Source organism: Pseudopodoces humilis, chromosome 1 (genome assembly GCF_049639895.1).
Source record: "Pseudopodoces humilis isolate 2021_Gansu_Grassland_sample_001 chromosome 1, ASM4963989v1, whole genome shotgun sequence".
Lineage (NCBI taxonomy): Eukaryota > Metazoa > Chordata > Aves > Passeriformes > Paridae > Pseudopodoces > Pseudopodoces humilis.
In genome coordinates, this window is record NC_142200.1 from 83,041,108 (window position 1) to 83,063,438 (window position 22,331).

A 22,331-nucleotide genomic window follows, 5' to 3' on the forward strand; every position below is an offset into this window, starting at 1 on the left:
GGTACACTCAACATCCCACTTGTCTCTCCTGCCATCTTATCATTAACCCCAGGAAATAGCTTATCTTTGAAAGTTCTTCTTTGTAGTATATGTCTAGATAGCTTAGCTCCTAATAAGTCAGCTCAGTTTTAGGGTCCTGTTCCATTCAAAAGGCGGGCTTTGAATATCTGTTAAACTTCAGAGGAAGTTTGGGTCTGGACTCAAATGCAAATGGCTCAACATGCCTAAGTATCAAGTAAATGCAAGTAAAAGCTCAATGAGTGTGTTCAGGTGCACTGCTGTGTACTTCTTCTACAAAGAATGGCATTCTGTAAACCTGTGAAGTGGATCAGCAGGGCTCTCCTAGGAGGCTGCTTGTGACACTTAAACACAAATGTGCAAGCCTTGAGTGACCATATTCCTGGTAGGGTGAAGGTTGCATCTGATCTAAACAAACTACACTTGATTCTGTGTGTTTGCATCTTGAAGCAGAAAAATTGTCCTTGAAGACAAAGAGTTGAAGCAGTTGAGGTAGAGATTTCTGTACTAGCATTTGTCTCAAGGGTAAAGGGAAAATGTCCCCTGGACTGTAATACAGCTGTTTTAGCTTTAAAAGTACTGAAAAATTACAAAAAGGTTACTCAGTCTTAGCCGTACAGGACAAATTCATAAAAATCATACTGCCAAAGAGAAAGTAAATGGTTCAATTAGGAGTTGCCAAAATGACCTTGTTGCCATCAGTGAATAGATGTTTGTATTTTTGTTCATTTTTTGTCTGTTTTTTTAAAAGATCTATTTCTATTCAACATTGTGTTCTCTTGAAGAGTTGCTAAGTAAAAGAACTGGTACAATGCTATGTAATACAATTACACCAAACTGCGTTTTCTGAGAAGATGATGATGATGAATGATGTGCTTGTCCTTAGAATTTACTGATTTCACCAAAACTTCCAGTGGGAATTGGGCAAGTGGGAAAGCTGCCTGTTTCGAAAAGCAGTCCCAGCATCCTGGTTCCCCACCCGGCTTGAGAACTAGGCGTTCCAGGCTCATCAGGAGCTCGCTCTTCAATCTCTTTTCAGAGATTCTTTCCAGGTCCTTCAGTGCTTGTGTGACTTGAAAAATAAGAGAAAGCAAATTAGAAAAAAAAAAAAAACAACCAAAACCTTCCAAATATTTACTCAGTTCTTCTGAATTAAGGAAAGAAGAAGTCTCTGAGGAGACTTCAAATTTTGCTACAATTTGAACTTTTTTTAAAATTTAAAATGGTGCTGCCCCTACCCATCCCAAAAAAAACCTCAAAGGGAATTTTTTTTTTTTTGCTGTCAAACCAGTTCTGCTGTCTACCCTGATATTTGGTGTTGACAGTATTAGCCAGTCTCAGAAAATAGAATACAAAGGCAAATCCATAACTGAGAGAATTTCACATAAAAATAGAGTAAAGCAAAAATGGTTAAATAACGAATACGTAATAGATAGGCTTATCACTTTGGTAAGACTTTTCACCCCGTGTTGAGCCTTCTGGAATGATAGGGCTGGCTGTTGACTTGTGTCCATGCTCATAACTCAGACAGTCCGGCCAAGTGAGATAACTGTTAACACTGGCATGCAGATACCGAGAGTGACGGTATCTGTCAGGGGAAAATACTCAGCGTACTTGATTGATGATTCTGGCAGAATGATCCCATGACCTGATGCATTGTAGGGAAGGGGTAGGGAGGCTCGCTACATGTATTTGGGTCATTGTGACAGAGGGAAGAAGATTTTTGCTTTAATGCTGAATAATTTGAGAGTATTTGATTGAAGCAGGTCAGCATGTTGCATGGGCTCACCAGATTAAACAGTACAGTAGCAGGCATGTAAGACATGTGGCAGATGAAGAATAATCTTTTTTTCTTAATTTGCTGAAAGTGATTTCTGTTCAAAATTGAGAGTTGCTCTATTTTTGGTGTCTTTAGGTGCATGCCTTCATTCCATTGTTTATCCTGTGAATTTAAGCTATACTGTTTGATCAGAACAGCTATCTTTCTCTTTATGTTGCCCTCTTCTCCCCTCCCCTTCTCCCCAGCCCCACAAAAAACGGAGCAGGGGGGTGGGACTCCGGGTCATCTATTGCTTGTAAAAGCTCAAGAAAGTAAAGCCGATTAGATAAATTTCATTCGCCATAGAACTGGAAAGGAGGCTTTATGTAAGTCTGGTATTAACAGAAAAGAAAAATTGTGGGGGTGGGGAATTGCATTGGATTATGAGTCAGCACATGATGAGTAGAGCACTATAAAGTTTGTGGGGTGACTGGTGATTTCACCCCCACTACTGAAGTGCTAGGGGGATCCCACGTGCAGATTTCTGCAGCCTTTCTTAGCAATTACATCCTTCACTTTCGTGCTTCTATATTCATGTTTTATACAGTGCCATAAAATAACCCTTTGTCACTACTTTCACTCCTGAATCATCTGTGAACCTCCTTCCCTGTCTCTGAAAACCTTTTGAAGAAGTTGGTGGAGAGTGGGAGGACATTCTTGGATCTGTGCGTAATTAATACCATGTCTGCTAATCAGTTGGCTGAATCACTTTCTTGTAATGAACCATGACACCGTATCAAAATTATCAAATAAACTCTTCAGTTTAAATTTTTCTCATTTTTGGTGTTTTTTATTTCTCTTAAGGTTGTTTAACAACAGTAGCTTGCGGAAGCTGCTGGCAGGGCACAACATGCTAGGAAGGCTCCCAGATCGGCTCGAGCGAACGCAGGTGGAGGTCCTGGACGTGCAGCACAACCAGCTCCTGGAACTGCCATCTAACCTGCTTTTGAAAGCAGACAGGTAAAATTATAAAGAAATTTGATCCTTTTGACTTGCATGTGATGAACCTCGCCTGGCCTGTTACTTCCTGGTTCAAAGGGTAATCTGAGGTTCCCCTAATTTGAAAGTTGCCAAGCCTTGTGTGGTAAGAACAGATGTCTGCCCAACTCACCAAAACACATTCTTTTTATTCTGGTTTTGTTTCCTTATATGGTTGCTTCTTTTTTCCCAACAAGCTCCTGCTGAACACCTACTTCTTGAAATCTAGCTGCAGAGTTAAGCACATGCTATTTTCTACTACATATACTGAAATGGTTTAGTGGCAGGTTCTTTAAATACATATTTCTTAGGCTTGTTTGATGGAGTGTGAAAGCTTTTTTTTCCCCCCTTCAGTCAGAGGCTAGAACTTATTTATACCTGTCAAACAAAACAAAATCTCTGCATAAGGCTGTCAGAATAATTCAGTTATTCCCCTGTCCTTGCTTTTTGAATTTTTTTCCTATGCTTTTTAAATGATTGTCACTCATTTAGTTGGTGTCACCACTTGATCTGCTTTCTGGATTCTTATTTTTGTGCTGCTATTTCTTTAGTATCAGTGTCTTCAAGGTTTTGGGTTTTTTTTCTGAATATGAACATATTCTTCAAGTGACTGTGATTGAAATACAGGATGTTTGGTAGCATAATCTGGGGATGGTGGATGGGCTGGCCCCACTTGGTGTCAGCATTCCTTGCACCTCTTCACTTCCACATATAGTCATGGGATTTCTGAGCGCTCAATGCATGCATAATTTAACAGACAGTGAGATTGTGTGCTGTGGGGTTTTATTTCTGATCCTAGCTGTGACAAAAAGAATGCATAGCTCCTGGCTTTCTTGAGAGGTGCAGAAGCAAAAGAGGTGTGGTGATCTTGCTGGCAGAGCTCCTTTCCCAATTAAGAGTACTGCAAAACCCCTCATTTTATACTGTTGTTAGTTCTGTCATGAGCCTCTGGTTAAATTTCCTGGAATTGACTTGGAGAATTAGGTTAGTGGTTGAGGTGCTTTCTAAATAAACTCTTTAACTGTCCTAAGTTGAATCTGTTAACTTGGAAAGAAAAGAACCCTTTAAGTAATTTTCAGAGAGTTACTGGTATTTTGAAAGCAACAAGAGAAATAATTTTGTAAAATTTGTATTAAAGGTTAAATTATATTATCAGGTTGTAGGTCTAGGATGTAGTGTAGTGCAATTTTGGCAGAGAGAGAGCCTGATGTTTTTGTACTGCAGCTCATTTGTAGGCAGGGATTTTTTTGGGTGGTATTTTTTTTTGTTGGTTTGGGTTTTTTTTTTTGTTTTGTTTTTTTGGTGTGGTGTTTGTTTGTTTTTTACGATGCCAAAATAACTGACTACAAGCTAAAACCAGGATTTGGGATAGATTCCCAGGAGTTTACTAGGAATATGCTGAGAAGATGTAGAATTAAAGAATATTTTGTGTAAGAGTGTTAAGTGGCTAATTCAGGCTCGGGGAATTTTTTCCCCTTTGCAGCTTTTGAGCAGTACAGGGCTCATGTTTTCAAAGTCTTCTATAGGTCTTAACAAAGTCATGCACCATCACAGGAGATAAACAGAGCTTACCAGTTCTGACATCTCATCACCAAATGCAGCCTCCCTTGCCTGTGATGATGGTAGAAGCAGTTGGCTTGGACAGTGTTTTCCCTGTTGATCCCTACCCTTTAACTTGGCTTAAGATGGTATGGCTTGTCCATGCTGGTTCTTCTGTGGCTGCTGCAAAAGTGAGAACTCTGAAGGAAAACAGCGGCACAGGTTAAAATATTAGTGTAGAATGTCAGAGTTTTAAGTTTGGAATTTCCTGCTTGCATCTATCAGCAGCTAAGTGTCAACAGAAATGGATCTGGAAAGGCGTTGAGATTGTTTTGCTTTTAGAAAGGTAAAATGCTTCTCTTCTCCAAGCATTCCCTGGGAAGCACAATCTGTACTGCCAGACGTGCCAAGAGAACTGGTTCTCCTGAGTGATGTGCCATGGTCTCTACCCAGTGTGTAATATTGGACAAATCACTTTACCTTACAGAACCTTTAACTCTGCAGAAAATGACTTGCCTTTTACAGCCCTGAAAAGATTTGGGTTTGTTTTGGTTTGGTTTTTTTGAAAGGTACTTGGGTCTTTGCAACTGACAGATGATATCTTGTCTGGATATGAAGTCTCATGAACTGTGAATTATAAACGCTTTCTGTTTCCCAATCCTGAATATTTGATAAAGTGGGTGTGAAGTGCCTTGGGCAAACTTCAGCACAAGCACTGGTGGGCTTTGACATCTAGAACATCTGATGAGGAAAGGAAATCAGTACACTGGTGCACAAAGAGAGAATATCACTTTCACCAAGAACAAAACCCCAAACCCCAAATACTGGAAAACCTCAGTTCTCTTCATAAAATAATCTATGAACATCGATTTTCTGCCTTGATCCTTCAAAAAACAATGAAAAGGTGTCATTTTCTGCTGAAGAGTATAATTAGGAATATTTTGTTGGTCTGCTGTTTAATTAATTTTCTATTTTAAACTGCTAGTCCAGGAGAAATTGAGGACTGGCTGATGAAACATCTCTCTGACCAAGATAGAACTTGGTTCTGTTTATTGCACTGAAAGTATGCACATCTTGATCATGTTAGCAAGGATTTCTCTTGTGGGGTGGGGATTTTCTTGGCAAGATCAGTGCTACAGAGGCAGCCAGATAATCTCTTCATTTCTCATTACCATATGCTGGAAAAACAGAATTCATGCAAGTGCTGCAGCTGAAGGGGAAAACTCCCAGACTGAGTCCTGAACCTTTTTTCCATGCACCTGCATTGATAAGGCTTTTCATTTCTATCCTCTGCTGTATCTGTTGTGATGCCTTTTCTGCTGTCCTGTTCTTGTGCAGACTTTTTACTGCCTTCCTTGAGCAGCTTGCAGGAAAACTACCATTTCATGGCATGGAAACTGTTGCACCAAGTGCTCTCTAGATGAGACCAATGAGTCTTCAAGAGCTTTAGCTGGGCACAGTAGAAAAGCAGTGACAGTGGTCAGGACTTAAAATGGTTAAAATAGGTTAAAAATGGGGAAGCACAGTGGTAAGATGGGACAGGGTTTGTTTCTTGCCTAAGCATCCTTTCCAGTTAGAATTAATGTTTTCAGTGTCAACCCTTAAAACAGCTATCGGTCTTCTTAAAGCATTTGTGTGGTGAAGATGTGTAGCTGTGATGTGCACAGCTTAAACCTTGGGCTTTGTTTTGTAGCGTCTGGTAGTGGCCAGCTGTGGTGGTTAAGCCAATGTCAGCTATTCAGAGCTTGTCTAGACTCTGTCTGCATGATTTTTGTTTTCAGCTTTGTTCAGCTGTTCTTACTTAATTTGATTTTCTGTTCTTTTTGAATTTATTTTATTTGTTTTGAGTTTGTTTTTTGCTGGAGTCCTGGAAGGTGACCCAGTTAAATTTTCTTTCATTTGATATTTGCCATTTCCACCCACTGTGGCTGCTTCTTTGTGATGCAAGGATTCAGTCCTATCGTGGATGCAGGGGAAGTGTGAGGGGGGAAACAGAGTCAAATTAATGCCAACTGCTGTTTGAGTGTTTGATGCACATGCTTGTGTTGCAGAAATGCTTAGTTGCATTTGTCTCTTTGTTCCTAGGTTAAGGACTGTAAGCAGATACTTAACTGGGGAAATCCCAGTTAATAAAATAGCTGAAGATAGGTTAGAAAGTAAGAGCTGACAAGAGAGCAGCAGTTAAGTGGTTGTTTTGGCAGTCCATCAACAGGAAGGGGATTCATTTGAATGTTTCTGTCTTGTAATTTATTTATTTTTGAAAGAAAAAAGTACTCTCTTCTGCACAGGCTGGCAAAACAGCTTTGATTTCCTCCCCCCTGCCCCAGACATGCTTAGCTTACAGGATTCTTCCTCACATGCTAGCACATTCATAAATTATTTTAGTCTTAGTAAATCAGAAATTGAGGGCATGTTGCTGCAGAAGGCACTGGAGAAGAAATTCTGTATTTTGATTGCTCTGTACTGATGGAGATCTTGGGGCATAGTCCAAACTGGAGATCTTGATTTCTCTACATATTCTCTTTTTGCAACTGCAGTGTTCTTTCCAACTCCTATCAGTACTTTCAAGCTAAACACAGTGGTTTTGATTTGCTGCTGCTTCACCAAAGAATGCCATTGTCTGTGTTCCTCTTTTTTAATGTCAAATATTCCTAAGCTTTTTGGAGAACTTACATTTTTTCAGTGATGGCTGTGTCCTACCCAGCAAGGCAAGTTTGTCAGGCTGCCTCAGGTAATGGTGAGGAATTCAGAGGCGCTCTGTTCTCCCAATTGTCTGCATTCACCTTTTGTGTGTGCTAGAGGTAGGCAGCGGTAGTCAAAGTTCAAACCTTTTGCCGTTTTATGTAGAAGAAATTCTTCCTCTGCTTTTGGAAATTCAAATTGAGATAGCATCTTCTGGGAATTAATGGGGAATGGGTATGACTACATAGGTGTTTTTAGTTGAATTAAATCCGTGTCCTTGATTACAGGCTATTCTTTGGATCGGTCTTTTTACTTATTTTGTCTTTTGGAGAAGTTAAGTCCAGCAAGGGACTTCATACCCCAGAAACCAAAGGTGACTTATCCCAGCCAGAGATCACTGTTTATGTTACTATTCCAGAGGAGAATATTCATCTTGTCAAAGCTGAAGAATTCAGACATCTCCCTGCCAACACCTTCATTTCTTTCTTCATCTGTGATGCTCTTTTAGTACTTGTTAATTCATGCTTTCCTGGCTGTATTGTGCTCTGATATGTGCTCAGGCTGCTGAATTCAGGTCTTTGTAGTGATGCTGTAGTTTTTTTTCATGAGCTTGTGGTATAGTGTGTGGGTGGAATTGGAAAGGGAAACAATTAATTTTGGACTGAGCTTTAATACTTGACATTCTGCTTCCATCTGATAAGCTGTATGAGTGGGATATCTTCAAGGAACATGAATCAGTTTAAGTCCATGCACAAGAGAGATGGGAACAGTTGTGCCCAAGTAAATTTCCACTCCTCTGGAGGGCATTTATAAGATGTGCCTTCTAAGGTAGCAGCTGGCACATTGCACAAGGATGAAGAAATATGGGAGTGGAAATAACCTGCATGAGGATTTCTGTGTTAAATCAGTGAGAGGGAAAACCTGAGGGGCAGCTACAGTTTTAGGTTTTGCTGGGTTTTTTGGTTGTTGGGTTTTTGTTCTGAGGTTTCTTTGGGTTGTTTTTTTTTTGTTATTGTTTTGTTTTTAACATAAGATTATAGCACATAATTGATAAATCTTTGGCACTAGGAATCTGATGGTTCATTCTGTTCTCTGCCCAAAGAATAGTGTCCCTATTTTAATATTTCATTTTGATTTTTAAATCTAGACAATATCTTGAAAGAATTATTATTTCAGAATGTTTTTTGCCATTTCAATGTAACAGCTGGTCTAAAAACATGTAAGAAAGCAACACACTCATTTCCAAATGCTGATTTAATTCTAATTATGTCATCTAGAGACAGAGATGAGTGTGACTACTCTGACCCTGACTGTCAGTTGTTTAAGGTGAAACACCCTGCTACCACAGGGTTCCCATTCTAAGTTGTTGGCAAGACTTTTGCTAGTCACCTAAACATTGTTCACAAAAAGGCACTAGCCTGTAAGTTAGCACGATGGGGATTTATTTCCAGTGTCATTGTGTCAGTCCCTGGAAGATACAGTAAAATATCTGGGTGGGGGGAATGGTGTGTGTGTCCAGAGCATCAACTCTCCTCTCTACCTTCCCCGTTGGAAAATACAGTCAGCAAAACTTATTTCTGACAGGAACACACAGATTCCACTCACTTTTATTACCAGTGAGGGAACAAATTGAAATCTTTTGTTACATTTCACCAGTGTTGAAAGTTTATTAAAAACAGAAAAATGATTAATTTTTATTTTGAATTTAAAATGGCTACAGTACACGGTATTCATCTCAGCTGTATCAGAGTAATGTACCTTTTCTTAATTGAAGCTTTTAGTTGTACTTTGGGCTAGCTGTTCTTGGTCAGACTTCACAGCCATAGGCAACAGTCCTCTCTAAATTACCTCTTTGGCTGCTGGTCCGTGGGACACACTCCAGGTTATTCTTGTGCAGCTTGCAAGAACAAAACTAAGATACAGGTGGTACTTCAGAAGAGCATGACCTTTCTCAGAGCGTGTTTTGCTGTCACCTCTTATCCCCATGTTTCCTGTGAGAACTCACTTTTCCCAGCAGCCTTAAACCTAATTGTTACTTAAGCCTTTCCAGCTTGAGCTGAAGATGACCATTTTGTACTATGAATGGTACAAAAAATACTGTGGCTTCAATGTTAATCAAAGTGCCTTTATTTTGTGGAGAGGGAAGACTATCATGCACATTAGATTGAAGTTCCCAAAGTAGTAACTGTCTGTACTTTAGTAATAGCTGTACTTGCTGCTGTTTAATTAAGCACAGGATCTGTTGATGCGGTGTGCTTCGGTTTAATGATCCAGCCTTGAATGAGCTTAGTATATTTTTAGTTTGTAGCTAAAGGGTGAAATTGAGCATCTTTTTAGAATAAATAAATAAATTAAAAACCCCTTTCAGCGCTTATTTCCTTCTCTGTACTAATCCTTCCTCCCCTCCCTTCCTCCTCTGGATTTTTAGCACCCTTGTGAATAATGAATGAGCCTGAGGATTAAACTGTGTTTCTCTGAAGTGGACTTCTCTGTCTGTGTAAAAACAGCTAACCTGGTTCTGTGCAGTGCTGAGAGGCTTTTGCTTCTGATGGAAATAGTGGGGTTTTTTTTTAATCCTTTGGCATTCCACGTGACTCCTGTAGTGTGTCTGACCCTTATTTACTGCTGAGCAAGTTTGAACCAGCTGCTACTCCTGCAAATCCACTTCATTCAAAATAATAGACCTTAAAGGTCAGTGTGGACTCCTGTGTGCACGGGAGCAGCCATCAATATTTTATCACTTTCTCTTAAGATTGATGACAGGAACGCACCTACCTTTTGTGTCCTGATCAGTGGGCTTTACAGGCTTGAGACAACACATTTATGAGTCTTTTTTCTTGAATGCAGCTTTTCCCACTGCAGCTGCCTGTTCTCATTAGTTGGTAGGAGCAGGACAGCATGGTCTGAATGTGGTTGCTGCGGACTGGCAAGCCCACACTTCCTTCTGCAATGCTCCAAGGCAGCCTTTTCTGAAAAAGGAAGGAAGGAAGAGAGGTCCCATATCTGTTGAAAAGGCATGGTCATGCCAGAGTTGGTTCCTAAAGGATAAATAGTCTTATTTTTCCATTTGTCTGGAATTACTGATGTGAGTTCTAGCCACCAAGGTACCTACAGTGCTGCTGTTCTCACCATACTCCCTAGCAAGCATAAATCCTCTGCCCACGGAACTTCTCTGGCAGGAATGGGCAGTGCCTATACCTCAGCAGGTCTTGTTCCCATCCTGGAAAAGGCCTTTGGGAGAGAAAGAATAATTCCATTCCTGTGCTCTTTCAGTTGTTGTTCACTGTGGTGGGACTGCAAAAGCATGGCCTTCTGCTGTGTTGGGGAGCAGGAGAGAGGCACTCAAAAAAGCTATGCAGAGATAAGGCTCTCTTGCTGGACACATCAGCAAGCAAGGACGTAACTTTTAAAATTTAATTTGCTACTAGCACAGTCTCTCTTTAAAATCTAAAACACAAATTACTGCTTGGTCTCAGGTTTTGGTTTTTGTTGTGGTTGATGCATCTTTTTCTATCCAAATATTCAAAGAGTATTTTTCGTATCTTGTAGTTGCTCTCAGGCCTGCAGGCTTAAACAAAATGCTGTCTGTACCTTAGACCGTGTTTAAAATACTGAAAAATTGGCTGGCCTTTTTTTTACCATTGACTTGTTTAGTCTCTTGAAAGGCAATTCTCATGGTTTGTTGATGATGAATACAGAACTCATTTTTACATGTAATGAGTATGGAAATGATGTGGTTTGTTATTGCTCTTACCTGTAGCTACAGCTGTAGTAATACTTGAGATACTGAGCTCTTGATAACAGGATAGAGGCACTTCAACGTACTCTTTTTGCTGATGTTTTGTTCTTACAAATGTGGTCATTGAAAACAAGATCAGAAGTTTTGCTCCTATAATGCTGGACTTTTGGTCTGTTGTGAGCTCATTGCTTTTGACCTTATGACTATCTTAAGTTAACTCTTAAAAATAGAGTTTTTTATTTATACTTCTAGACAAAAACCTGCAGGATGTTTGACTGAGCTCCCTTATGTAACTTCTCTTTGCAGCCTGAGATTTCTTAATGCCTCTGCCAACAAACTGGAAATGCTTCCTCCAGCCACCCTTTCTGAAGAAACCCATAGCATCTTGCAGGAGTTGTATTTGACCAATAACAACCTCACAGATAAATGTGTACCCTTGTTAACAGGCCACCCACACCTGAAAATCTTGCACATGGCTTACAATCGCCTACAGAGCTTCCCTGCAAGGTAAGGAACTTGTTTCCCTGCCTCTGGCCCACGGGTGGGTGGGCATCATGAAGTATTTTCGCAGTGAGAACTGAATTGCACAGGAATGTGGTGGCAGAGGCTGCATTTTGGGTGTAGTGGTACCACAGTGGGTGGATTCCCCCGCTTATGCCCTCCTGCACATAGCAGTACACTCTTGCAGTACAGGCAAATGAGTGATGCTTGTTACTTGGTGAGTTTTCATGGCGCTTGAAACTGTTTTCAGCTGTTCTAATTCAGCATGGTCACTCTATGCTTTTGGAAGTCAAGCAAGGAGGTCTTCTGTTCTCCCTGGCTTGGTAAATTTGCTTATACCTTGTGAGTTTCTCCTCACAAGAGATTGTGAGCACAGCCGTCTAGAAATGTCCTCTGGAAGTGGACTAAACTCCACTAGGGAAAAATCCTCTCAAGTCCAGAAGGATATTCTGCCTTGGCAGCAATTTCTGCGCTTTCAGTTCACTCTGTTTTAATCAGAAATCTTTCAAGTGTAAGATGTGCTGTAAAACTGATGGGGTACAACCTTGAAAAAGAGATGCCATTAAATAATGGAAGGGACATCTTTGTCCTTGTGTGATATTCTGAGCAGCTGGGCTCCAGAAGCAAGGAGAAGGGACAGAGATGAATTTAGGGGGAAGAGCTGAGTGGGGTGCCAGAAGAGGGAGGGGAAAATGTGAAGTGCAGAGATGCAGTGAGAAACTAGGGTTGATAGAAGGGGGGAGAAAGGAGGAAAGAGTGCAAGTGAGCTGGTAAGCAGTGGGGATGCAAGCAAAATAAGTAATTTGAAAGGTAGCGTTAACAAACACTGACAGAAGAAGTACACATTTTGTTGCACAACTGTGTTAGTATCTGACATGAGGAGAGCTGACAGGCACTGCTGTGAACAAGAATCAAAGTCTGTGATTTTGCTCCCTTAAAGTAACAAAAACCATTGCTCTTATCACCGCTTCAAAATAAAATATGTGTATATTAGAAGAAAACTTCTCATATTCTTGTTCTCACAGCAAAATGGCCAAGCTGGAAGAGTTGGAGGAAATTGATATTAGTGGGAACAAACTGAAAGCCATTCCAACAACCATCATGAACTGCAGACGTATGCATACTGTAATTGCTCACTCCAACTGCATTGAAGTCTTCCCAGAAGTCATGCAACTTTCTGAAATAAAGGTATGGAATGAATGTACTTTGGAAGAAGCAAGCGTAATGCAATTTTACCAGTTCTCTTCTGCCCTTGGGTCTCTCATTGCTATGGGACAGTATATTCTCAGAGAGTATGGAGATCTGACAGTTGCTTTCTCCTCTGAAGTCATAGGCAAAATACTTGCCTCTGCGCAGCCTCAGAGGGAAATGAAGAGAAGCCTCAAAATCTGATTTTACGCTTACGTTGGTTACTCTGTATCTCTTCTGCCAGATAAGTGTTAAATTGTCTTCCTGTGGCAGTCTGTTTTGATACAACTTAAACATTTGGCAAGAGCTGTGCCTAATTAACTCTTTGTGCCTTGGCAATCAGCTGATTCTGTAGGAATGGACTTTGTTTAGAGCGCGTCTTAAAAACTGCTGAAGCTGCAGAACAGGATAGGGACAGAGATAAATTCGGGGAGCACAGGATTTGATATTTAGGCAATCTACTTTCATTTTCCTAATTGCAGTCATATTTTGCACAATGGTAAGATTAGCTAATCTGTCTCCTGTCTGTGTTTCCAGAAGTAATTCTGTACTTTTCCCAACGTTTCTTTTTGAGGGAGGCGTTCTTCACTTGACCACACTACAAACGCTACTCCTTACTCCTGTGAACTGAGTTCCTGCTTCTTGCCTGGTTGTAGTGCAGACTAGTTTGCACTGTGTGCCCTTTCTGCTGGACAGAGCTGGGAGACGGTTGTCTCACAGCATACAAATCTTGTGATACAGAAGAAAAATCTGTCCTTCTCTGAGGCTGAGAACTGATTACCTATTCAGGGACTCAAAACAACTTAAGTGTCCTTCTGGCGCTTTGTGAAGTCAAAAGGCTAAGTTCCCAGCCTGCTGTGTGTGCCTCAGTGTCTGGGGTCATGGAAAGCAGCAGGAGCAATAATTCTGTTGGACAAGGGAGTATATGTAAAGATGAGCTTTGTGGTTTCAGCCAGGAAATCTCAAACAAATTCCTGGGTATTTGAATACTCCTCCCTCTTTGGAACAATGGCCAGAGGAAGCAGAGGGCCATTTAGAATCAATCAGAAGTAAAGCCTTTTTTTTTAGAGGAAGAATTGGGGTGGGGGAGCAAAGCTCTGCATAGTAAACATTTCTTTAAAAATACGAGGGTGGTGTTAGCAAAAAAAGGAAAAAATGATAATGTAAACACACTGATAGGGAACAGTCACCTTTTTCCTTTTGCTTGTGTGTCTTGGGGAAAACTGAATGCTTTATAGAAGTGTCGTATTTAAAGTGCTACTTGGCCACATTGAACAGCAAAATGCTCTTGGAAGAGCTGGCAGTTTTCTTCCTGCTGGTTCCCTATGGTTTAGTTCTCTTCAGCAAAAGAAAGAGATGTGGACGTCACTAAGTGTTTTGGGAATGCAGGGATAACGTGTGGCTTAATTTAAGAGGGCAAAGTGTTCTTTGACTCCACCTTTGTGGCAGGAAAATGCCTGGTCAGTACTCAATCCTAGTGTTGACTTACAGGAGATGAGTTTGTATAATTGCCAGATGGGAAGGTGCCTTGTTGGATGTAGGAGTTCTGGCCTTTGGGTGATTTCTCTAGGTCAAGGTTGGTGTTTATCAATCTGGAGATAAAGCATGAGCTGCCTGCCTGTATCCATTTCTTGCCCTTACCCTGAGCTCCTTCTTAGATATGGGGTAGCATTCGAAATATACCAAAGTGCAGAATTTATTTCTTTAACTATGGATTTGGTCACGTGGTGAAATAAGCTTGTTTTTAGCAAAGCACAAAGTCATCTAGTCTAATGTCACCTCTGTGATTATATCATACTTGATGATTAATTTTAACTGAAGTGGCATTCACTCTAAACTCCTGGGTAAACTCTGCTACCTGAGGTAATGGCTGTTTTGCTTTAATTAGCCTGAGAGGCTGACGTATTATGTTTTTGGTGTCAGTATCACTGGAACAGTTAGTAGCAGCAGTTACTGTGCTGTCTGAAATGATTTCAGAAGGAAGACTAGTGTAAATGATGATGCTTTTACAATTGCAGTGACTCCAGGACTTCCAGATACAAGGTCATTTTAAAGATATAATTGTCTCTAAGCCTTTTTTACACACTACAGTCAAGGCTGCAGAGGCTGTGTGTTGTCCTCTCTTTTAAAGAGCTCAGTGGAGACCTTGGAAATACCTTGCACAATGCATTTTTAGGGGTTTTATTGTCTTTTATGACAGGTATTTATACTGTCAGAGTTAGGTTTGCCCTGTGCATGCTGAAATGTCTTCTGCGAACGGCCGAGCAGCTGGAAGCACTCACACCTGAGTGCCCCAGCAGACTCTTTCCTGCAGCTGTTGTGTGACTTCAGTTTCCTTGCTTTATAAAAGAAAAACACCAAATAGGATAATATTGCTATGACCACCTTCATCTACAAGTGGAAATAACCCAGGTCCCTTCCAGCCTTGAACACAACAGTTACAGAGCTGTGAAAGCAGCAGCAGCCTGCCTAAGCAGATGCTCCCTGTTAAACCCTGTCTTCCAGCTGGCCCATCCAGTGCAAAATCCTGCGTGCAGTTGCAGTTGTTCTTCTGGTGCTGCTTGGGCGGGGCAAAACCAGCTTGCGTTAAAATAACAGGAGGAAATTGGGATAAGTTAGGAAATAAACTTTCCTGCTTGCCTGTGGAGTAGAACAAGGACTAAATTTAACACAGAACCACAGCAGGTCCCTCTTAGCCTATTCTTCAAAGAGTACCAGTAACACCTAAGAAATTCCATCCTGATAAATAAACCATCTTCACTAGTGTCTAGGGATCAAGGGATCTGCTGTAGAGTGTCACTTAAATGCACACTGAGCATTTAAGGAGAACGATGGAATTACTGGTATTTGTACTTTCCATTACAGCATGCTCTTCCAACAAATATGTAATGGCATGGAGGTGTTGAACACAGCAAGGCCTGCTGGCAGCTACCTTAATCTGCAAAGTAGTTGCTGGCTCTCTGGAAGCAGCAAGGAGTTGTGCAGAGGGAAAAAGCTCGCTGGAGTAACTGCTTCTAAGCTGTCTATTATTTTGTTTGCGTGACCGATTTAGACTTTGATTTCCTTATCAGGCTTAGATAACGTCAGCAGTTTGTTCTTCATAGATAATAAAGCCTCCATATTAGACAATCTCAGGATTCCAGATTTGGGTCAGAAATTTTTTATTTTCATTGCACTTATTTAATAAAGTGTTTGGTGACTGTCCTTTTCCAGGATTTACTAGGTTATCTTATGTCTGCTTCCAGCTCAGGAGCTGATGTCTTTGAATATACCTACAAAAATGAAAGTGCCTTTCTTGTATTGATGGAAATTACATAATGGTCAAAATGTGCAGCTAGAAAAAATCTCCCTCTGCCCCTTTCAGCTCTTTTATTAAAGTTTCTGAAGTCTTTCACTTTTGCAACTTGAAAGTAGAAAATGGCCTTTCAGAAAGATTTGGATAGTTCTTCTGTCCTCTGTTAAATACCAATCTGCTCTGTCCTCTCAGATTTTTTTTTTCTTCTTCTTCTCTTCTTTTTTGTTTTTTCAGTTTTTGGGGCATACTACACTAGTCATCCTGTGGTTCTTCAGAGGTTTGATTCGTTCTCATATGCCCTATTTTTCCCTGTATATTGACTTTCTTTTGGATACACAGGTTTAAACAGTGTTTGGAGATTTTATCATTTTAGTGCACTTGTTCTAGCTAATTTGTGCTTAGCTGGTCGATAGCCTGCAAGTTTCTTTGCTGTTTTGTATTTTTGAAATGTTTAAACTTTATTTTTTTCACTGTTTTTTTAAAAATTGATTTAGTATTTAAATACAAATCCCTCTAAGATGACACTAATTAAAAACATGTTGAAAACTGCTCCTGTATTTTCCCCCCTCTACTCCTCCCTTCCGCATACATTAATAACACGGCTTATTTTAATATCCCTCAGTAAATACTGAATTCCTTGGAGCCTGCTGCCAGTGGTTTAGAAGCCCCAGCTGTACTTATCTCCATTTCCTTTGTCTATTAAGTGACTGTTTTCGTTAATAACATTTTTCCTTAATTAATTTGAAAATCCACTGACTATATCTGTGAAGAGCAGACAAAATTTACTGGTTTTATAACAAGATGACACCTGACTAGAGATGGAAGTGAAAGGAACATATTTCTAGGTGTCCCAGACATCTGGCAAGATGGCTAAATGCCATGTAAGAATTTCTTTTGTAAGAAGCACTTACTTAAATGAATGGTCTTAGGTCTTGATTGCAGCCTTTATTGTTCATGAAACATGCATTACTACATTTAGTCAAAATTTGTATGATCTTGGTGACAGCTGAATTCTCTTGTTTTTTTGGCTGCTTTCCTTTTGCAGTGTGTGGACCTAAGCTGCAATGAACTAAGTGAAGTCACATTGCCTGAAAACCTGCCTCCAAAACTGCAGGAGCTGGACCTGACTGGAAATCCCAGATTAGCCCTGGATCACAAAACCCTAGAGCTTCTGAAGTAAGTTACCTTACAGAGTGGGGAAAGAGAAGAACAATTCTAGATGCGCAAACCACAATACACAGAGGTGGAATCTCTTTTAAGGAATTTGGTTCTCTGTTGCTAGTGGATCAGAAAGTAACAGATCGTATGAATAGGTCAGAAATTGATGCTTCAATGAAGAGGATAACTTTACCTATTTTGGAGCAATTGCTTTCAGCTGTAACTCCTGGAGTGATCTGCTATAACCATTGTTTGGCCAGTTTGATTCCATTTTATTTCTGACATTAGATTCAGCCAAAAGATGTATTTTATACCACTGATGAGATGCCAGTAAGCTGCTTGCTATATCTTTTTGTTGCATTCATCCTGCTTGGGTCTGTCTTTGCCATTGTGATTGTGATAATTTCTACCTCTTCATATACTGTTTCTTGTTCCCCTTAATATCTCTCTGCTTCTGTGCTAGAAATTATATATATTTTTTTTTATATTTAAACTGCTAACTCGCATCTCTCACTCTATTTGCAGAAGAACTGGTTCCTTTGCTTTGGGACCTTCAGTTTCCTTCCTGTCTACCTGTTTATTTCCTGCCCTGGGATTTAAGTGTCATCCATAACTGATATTTCCCCAAGTGCTTTGTCCCTTCTTCTGTAGTGTGATGAGGAGCTGTTGCAGTAGACCAGCTAATCTGTGGTGCTGCCTTGACCTTTTTTTATGTCCTGTAGGAAACTGCACCAGCTCCAAGGTTCCTTCTAAATCTCTTTTATTCTTAGACATTGAATGGTTCCAAGGAGGATTGATTTACTTTTTAGGGGCTGAGCAGTAACTTCATGTTCTTTGCTTTTAAATAGTTAAGATCAGACTCTGGAGTAGTAACCCTCATCTCCTGTGCAAACAAGGGAAATTTGCAGTGTGAGTTCACTTTTAGCTTGAATTAACAGATTTTCAAAATATAGGTGGAAATTTGACTAATGATGATTTCTCACAGATAAAAACAAGAGTCCATGTTCAGCCAGTGAAAAAAGGGGTATGACTCTATTTTGAGAGTAGCTCTGTTGCATACAGGAAATCTTCCTGAAGAAGCAGTGTGTAATACTGCTCTGGTTCATAGGGGAAAAGATATATATGTTTTATAGAGTTAATGAATGGTGTCAAAACTTAGTGAAAGTTCATCATTCATAGTGAATAATCCAGTAGACAAGATGGGCACACATTCCCTTGCTACATTAGTATTTAGGCAACATTGGTAGCATCCTTGTACAAATCTAGATTCCAAGTAGTTGAAGAGTAATGGGGCCCAGTTATATGCCATATTTTCACTGGCATATCTGTGCTCCTTAACTCACAGGAAATTTTCCCCTCTTGCATGTGCATTTTCCTTGCTATTTGTTTTGGCCTTGGCAGTGCAGGTGGGTTGGTTTTTTTTGTTTGTTTTGTTTTTTTGTTTGAGGATGGGGCTTTTTTGTTTGTTTTGGGGGGATGTATGTGTTTTGTTTGTGATTTTTTGGTTGGTTCTTTTATTTTGTTGTGGGTTTGTTGGGTTTTTTTTTTTTTTAGCTTCGGGGTTTTTTAAAAATTAATTATTTTTAAAATCACAGGTCTGTTCTGTTCACTAGTGTTCATTAGGCACAATCAGGTGTTTCAGGCCTCCTGAGAGGTTTCTCAGTGTCTGATACGCTACCCTTCCTTTTATGGTATACTGCTATAATTGACTGTGAGGGAGGAGGTGCTTCTTTCACTTGATGTTTGTGGCAGGCACAAAAATACTTGTGCACTTGGTACTTTTTATATCTTCCTTCTGCATGTGGAAAGGCAGCTCTCCATCTGTGCCCTGGCAGAATTCAAGCAGGTAGTAGGTTAATATGTATTCTCGGTGCTGGTGAGAAGAGTCCTGTCATGCATGCTTGCTTTTTTAGTATGTATGGAGATCTTAAAGGAAGTTTGCATACTTGGGAGGATGTTGCCAAGTGATTTATCGGATGCAAGTATTTTCATTAGCTATTAAAATGAAAAAGAAGAAGGGAAAAAAAAAAAAGATGCTGTTACTCTGATTTTGAAGAGAGCATTTGTTCAATTGTGACAGTTATTTTAAATTAAGGGGTATATAAGCTAGGCTGTCCAAAAGTCTTAGCCTGTATTGCCTGCATAGAATGTTCTGTTGGGTATCATTCCCTTCAGGACACATGTCTGTTTGTACTGGTGCCCCTAGGGAGGCAGTGTGTTGAGGTAGCTTTTTTTTTTCCCCCCACCACTTCTGGGAAGTCTTCAGACAACTCTGGGTCCTTGACCTGCCCAGGAGCCAGTGGTCAGTCAACACAGTTAAAAAAGAAACAAACAGAAACTTTTGTGACCCAAGTTCCTCTGCCCTGGAGATAAATGCCTTGTATGAGAAGTCTGCAAAGAAAGCGTGTTTGCTCACGTGTGTCCTGCTTTGCAGGTGCAACAGAATTAAAATCTCTGCTACTTTAGAAGAGATCCAGGTTTCCAATTTGATTTGGGTAGTTAAGCTTTTTTAATAGTTGTAGCAAGATGTTTGCCTTCTATTTGTCACACAGAGGGCTGCAAAACCAAGAACTTAAAACACAAGTGGTTCCAACATTATTTATGTAATTTGTTGGCTTTTAGTCTGCCCTCACTGATGTACATCCTGGCTATTAATGTAAAAAAGAAATCACTGGATGTGACAGTGTGTCAGGTTATTGAGGAAGGCTTTGCAATGCAGAAAAGACTCCTGTGTGTTCAGGTCAGGTGGGGATTTAGAGGAAAAACGAATGCTCAGAGTGAACAGTTAGACCTTTCTGCTTGTGTCCTTTTATGTTTCATTTGGTTCATGAAAGGTTTGGGTGCCTTTGAAGTGTCTGCCGCGTGTGGGGAGCTTGCTTTTCCTGCCTTTGGAAGACAGCAGTAGGGAGCAGAGGGTAGGTCATCTCTCTCCAGCAAAGCAGGGCTGTGAAGAGTATAAACAGAGAGGGCTGGGCCCTTTTTAAGTCTTTACTATGCTCCGGGAGATACTTGAAATTCAGCCTAAAGGCTATGTTGGTAGTAAATTGGAGGGTAGAGGATCAAGGGCCTTTGTGAAAATTGGACTGCACAATTGGGGAATGCAGAAGGGCTATGAATGCTGTCAGGGCCAAAGGCTTGCTCTTGCAGGTTGGTGCAGGATGAGTATGGAGCTGATTTCTGTTTTGTGGGTGTTTTCATGAAAGGCTGTTACTACACGTTGTTGTTTCTAAACAGTTATTTTAATTTTATTTTTTTTTGTCATTTAGAGAATGCTGCGGGTCATACAGGAGATTTCATTTGAGTACAATGAAAAGAGCACAGAAGCCTGTTAAAATGGCCAGGAGAGATGTATAAGTTTAAAAAGTCACTTTGCTGTACTGGCTTTCATCAAGCTTGTGGCAAATTCGCTTTGTATTCCTGCAGGGCCTGATTTGAAACAACTAGCTCAAGGGTGGAAGGCAGGGAAATAGGGGCCAGCTAAGCGAAGTAGTGCAGCTGACAGCCTCATAGAGGCTCAGTTATTGTTGGCTGTATACAGGCACATAAAGGTAACCACTTTGGATGTCCTGCTTTATTTTCTACTATTAAATGTGTTACTAAGAACTGGAAGAGAAAAAAAGGGTGTTCTTTCCACATTTTAAGTTGGATCATGTCAGCAAGTCCACCCATTGCATCTCTCTCCTTTCCTTTCTCCTTGCAGCAATATCCGGTGCTTCAAGATCGACCAGCCCTCGGCCGGCGATGCGTCGGGAGCGCCGGCGGTGTGGAGTCACGGCTACACGGAGGCGTCCGGCGTTAAGAACAAGTACGGCCTGGCTCGGGTTTTGCTGTGTGAGCGCCTCTGTGCCGAGACAAAGAGATCCTTTCCTCGGTGGAAGTTCTGGGGACGTTTCAGGGCTCGCAGAGGCCAAGCCACGTCTCTCCATTTGTGTACCCAGCTCTCCTGCCTGGCTCTCCCCTTGGGTCTTTGTTAGGGTAGTTGCTAAGATACAAGGGTAGCCGACACATTTGGTCTGTGCAAGACTGCTACTTGCAAAAGATCTGAGTGTTTAAAAGCATTTTCCTCTTTGCAAAGCTTCTTTATCTTCAACCAAAGGATGTTTACCAAGCAAATCAGAGATACTAAAGAGGAGACAGAATGGGAAAAACTCTGAATATTCATAGTGTGTGGTGCTCCTGTGACTAAGGCAGCACTTGACAAATAATTTACCAAGAGTCTGCTAGTCTCTGTGTCGCTGGCAATGTGATGAATCTTTCTTTGTTCCTCAAATACCTTTTTAGAAATCTTCTGCTACCTAGGTTTCCATAGCAAGTGCCAGCAAGCCTTTCCTAACTCTTAACTGATTTAAGGCACAACTTGGTCATCAGCATGCTAGATCCCAAGGATGCCTTTTCAAGCAACAAGTGCAGTTTAAATTTGTGTTGTTTCAGAGATACTTTCCCTCCCGTTTTTACAAATAAGAGACCTGCTCATGTGCTGAAAAGGAGGAAGTATCCTTAGGCCTTGGCTTGAACTTGCAGTATAGTTCTCTCCATGTCTTAGTACTGCTGATGGGCCTCATCCCCACAGCTCAGAAAGCAGTCCTGAAACACCTGTGACCAGAGGTGATTAAAGCTGGCACTCAGACCAGACTGCATCTCTCTGATCAAAATGACAAGTTGAGAAACTAGTAGTGGGATAGAACCCCTGATGTTTTCCTGCTTTGTTTTTACCCCTAGGCTGTGTGTGGCGGCACTTTCAGCAAACAACTTCTGTGACAACCGGGAGGCGCTTTATGGTGTGTTTGATGGGGACCGCAATGTGGAAGTGCCCTATCTGCTGCAGTGCACGATGAGCGACATCCTGGCAGAAGAGCTGCAGAAAACAAAGAATGAGGAGGAATACATGATCAACACTTTCATCGTTATGCAGAGGTGAGTCTTGGATCTGGAGCTTTTTTTACTTTGTCTGTGTTTATAGTGCAGTTTCTTTTCTTTTGGGTCAGGCACCTGCTCTTGCTTCAAAGAAATTGGGGGGGGGGGGGGGGGGCGGGGTTGGAAAGCCTTGGTATCTGGCTACAGTGTTTTCTTTTATTGCTTGTTTTGTGAATATTGCCTCAGTTCCTTTCAGGTGTGGGGAGTGGGGAGAAAAACCCCAACACCTCTCCAGCCAAACAAAAAAATCCCAACCCACCTGCAGAGTTACTAAAATGCTCATGACTAAGTGGTGGGTGAAGGTTTATTCCTTTTTGGTATCTTCTCCAAGTCTTAAGGTTTACAATTGGCCATAACCAAATCAGTGGTATGAATGTCTCGATCATCTTTTTAAACTTCCTTCCTACAACTGCCTGCAAAGCCTGAACTCATCCTTTCAGTTTCTGTGTACCAATTCAGGTTATTTAAGGCTACACAAATATTTAAAACACGTGGTCTGA

General features: G+C 40.8%; 1 protein-coding gene across 1 annotated transcript in view; it reads left to right on the plus strand.

The window, feature by feature from the left end:
• PHLPP1 (PH domain and leucine rich repeat protein phosphatase 1) overlaps positions 1-22,331 on the plus strand; it is a 137,374-nt gene that overhangs the window by 108,284 nt on the left and 6,759 nt on the right. Inside the window, exons 10-15 of the mRNA XM_005526485.2 lie at positions 2,642-2,797; positions 11,082-11,282; positions 12,302-12,464; positions 16,805-16,935; positions 20,618-20,722; positions 21,637-21,831. Coding sequence (XP_005526542.2) covers positions 2,642-2,797; positions 11,082-11,282; positions 12,302-12,464; positions 16,805-16,935; positions 20,618-20,722; positions 21,637-21,831 — 951 coding nt within the window. The remainder of the gene's footprint in view (positions 1-2,641; positions 2,798-11,081; positions 11,283-12,301; positions 12,465-16,804; positions 16,936-20,617; positions 20,723-21,636; positions 21,832-22,331) is intronic.